General features: G+C 36.6%; 2 protein-coding genes across 2 annotated transcripts in view; both read left to right on the forward strand.

Moving 5' to 3' along the window:
• Positions 1-2,090, forward strand: part of LOC137626751 (uncharacterized) — a 3,732-nt gene extending 1,642 nt beyond the window's left edge. The window contains exon 1 of the mRNA XM_068357756.1: positions 1-2,090. This exon is cut by the window's left edge and continues 1,642 nt beyond it. Within this exon, the coding sequence (XP_068213857.1) occupies positions 1-2,090 (2,090 nt within the window).
• A 291-nt stretch (positions 2,091-2,381) lies between these two features.
• Positions 2,382-2,500, forward strand: part of LOC137626752 (uncharacterized) — a 1,164-nt gene continuing 1,045 nt past the window's right edge. The window contains exon 1 of the mRNA XM_068357757.1: positions 2,382-2,500. This exon is cut by the window's right edge and continues 1,045 nt beyond it. Within this exon, the coding sequence (XP_068213858.1) occupies positions 2,382-2,500 (119 nt within the window).

The following is a 2,500-nucleotide window of genomic DNA, read 5'->3' on the forward strand; positions in this document are numbered from 1 at the left end:
GTAATTTTACTAAGGTTGTAAGTACGTCTTCATTATCAGACTTTGTGTCCTCATCTCCCCAGCTCTTAAGTATATCAGGGGTATCCGATGCTGATATGTCATATTTTTGGGATTTAGAAACTATTGGTATTACTAGTAAGGAATGTAAAGAAGATATCAAGGAAAGTGTAGTTCAAGAGTTTGAAGATAAAATAGATTTTGTAAATGGCAGGTATGAAGTTCAGTTACCTTGGAAAAATAACAGCATTAAGGATTCACTGATGAGTAATGTAAATCAAGCAATGAAGAGATTAAATAAGCTTTCGGTTAGATTTGAGAAAGATGAAGATTTAAAGGATGCGTATATGAAGGTTTTTGATGAATATGAGTCCTTGGGGATAATTGAGGAAATTCCCTCCGAGGACTTGGTGTCACAGGGACCCATTTATTACATGCCTCATAGACCTGTTGTTAAATTAAATAGCAGCACTACAAAGATACGTCCAGTTTTTGATGCTTCTGCTAAGGGGCCTAATGGAATCTCGCTTAATGATTGCATGTTGTCAGGTCCTTCTCTAAACCCAGATTTAGTAGAGATATTGATTAGATTTAGACGTTGGCCGTACGTGATCTCTGCTGATGTTGTTAAGGCCTTTTTACAAATTAATGTTCACAGTCAGGACAAAAATGTCCATAGATTTTTGATGCCAGGTAAGGATGGTGTAAGACATATGAGATTTAATAGAGTTGTTTTTGGCAACACCTCAAGCCCCTTTCTACTAAATGTTGTTGTTAAACACCATTTAAGCAATTACTCAGAATGTGAAGCTGTTCAAGATTTAAAAAGAGATATGTACGTGGACAATTGGTTTAGCGGAGCTGATACTGTAGAAGAAGTAGCAACCAAATTTAAGACTGCATATGATATTATGGCTGATGCTAATATGTCCCTTGAAAAGGTTTCTTCCAATAGTGTAGTAATTGCTTCTAAATTTAAGGACAAAATGCAAATTTTGAGTGATGATGAAATTAATATGGTGCTAGGTCTTAAATGGTCAAATTATGATGATAAATTTTCTTATTTTGGTCTTCATCTGGGTCCTGATTTTGAAATTTCATATACAAAGAGAACTGTCTTGAGTTTGATAGCTAAGGTGTTTGATCCTTGTGGGTTTATCAGCCCCTTTATAATGTATGCAAAAATAATATTCCAGGATATATGGAAGTTGGGTATTTCTTGGGATGACAAGTTGCCAGATGAATTAGAGAGAAAATTCAAGAAATGGATTGATAGTACTAGATACTTTAGTTCCCTAGCTATAAGGAGATGTTATTTTACAAATGTACCTTGGAAGAGTATTGAACACATTGAAATACATGGATTTGGAGATGCCTCTGAGAAGGGATTTGGTGCATGTGTATACTTAAGGGCTTGTCTTGGAAATGATTGTCAATCTTCACTTGTCATGTCTAAAGCCAGAGTAGCACCAATTAAGAAACTTACCCCTCCTAAACTGGAATTAATGGGAGCCTTATTGTGTGCTAGATTGGTAAGATTTGTCGAAAGGGCTCTGGATTTTAAGATCAAACCTGGGATTGTATGTTGGACAGATTCCACTATAACTTTAGGATGGATAAGGAGTGATTCAGTGACAAGGGATGTGTTTGTTAACAACAGAGTTAGAGAAATTCAGCACTTGACACCTCCCAGTCACTGGCATCACTGTAGTGGGTCAAATAATCCCGCTGACTTGATGACTAGAGGGTTATTAGCGGAAAAGCTTATTGGAAATAACCTTTGGTTTAGTGGTCCTTGTAATCTGTCGGATCCTACATTTAGTATTCAGGACGGTGATAACTCCATTATTGTTAATGAGACTGTAAATTATGAATCTGAAGACCATCTAGTATGCTTAAGTGTCCAGACTGCAACTCCCATGTTTGATGTTGAAAAATACAATAATCTTAATAAGTCAATAAGAATTGTTGGGTATGTTCAAAGGTTTATGAGCAATTGTAAAGCAAAAGGTTCAGGGGTTGCTGTGAATACTGGTGGTTTTACTACTGAAGAATTAGATAAGGCTAAAGCAAGGTTGATTTATGTAGTGTAAAGAGAAGCTTTCCCCAGTGAAATCCAAGCTTTGTCTGATCAAAGGTTGATTCCTAAAAATTCTAAATTAAGAAAACTGGATCCATTTATTGATGATAAAGGTATTGTGAGGATAAAGGGTAGACTTCAGTTTTCTGACTTGAGTTATGAGTCAAAACACCCAATCATTCTTCCTAAAGGACATTTCTCCAAGCTTTTAGTACAGTTCCAACATAAGTTTCTAAAACATGCTGGTGTAAACAGCATTGTTTCATCATTAAGATCTAGTTTTCATGTAACTGGTGTAAGAAGAATGGCTAAGACTGTTGTACGGGAATGTCTAGATTGTTGCCGGCACGATAGCCGTCCTTGTAGTCAACCTGCTGCCCCATTGCCTGATTTGAGAGTTTCTCCAGCACCTCCCTTTGCAGT

Source organism: Palaemon carinicauda, chromosome 34 (assembly GCF_036898095.1).
Source record: "Palaemon carinicauda isolate YSFRI2023 chromosome 34, ASM3689809v2, whole genome shotgun sequence".
In the NCBI taxonomy this organism is placed as follows: domain Eukaryota; kingdom Metazoa; phylum Arthropoda; class Malacostraca; order Decapoda; family Palaemonidae; genus Palaemon; species Palaemon carinicauda.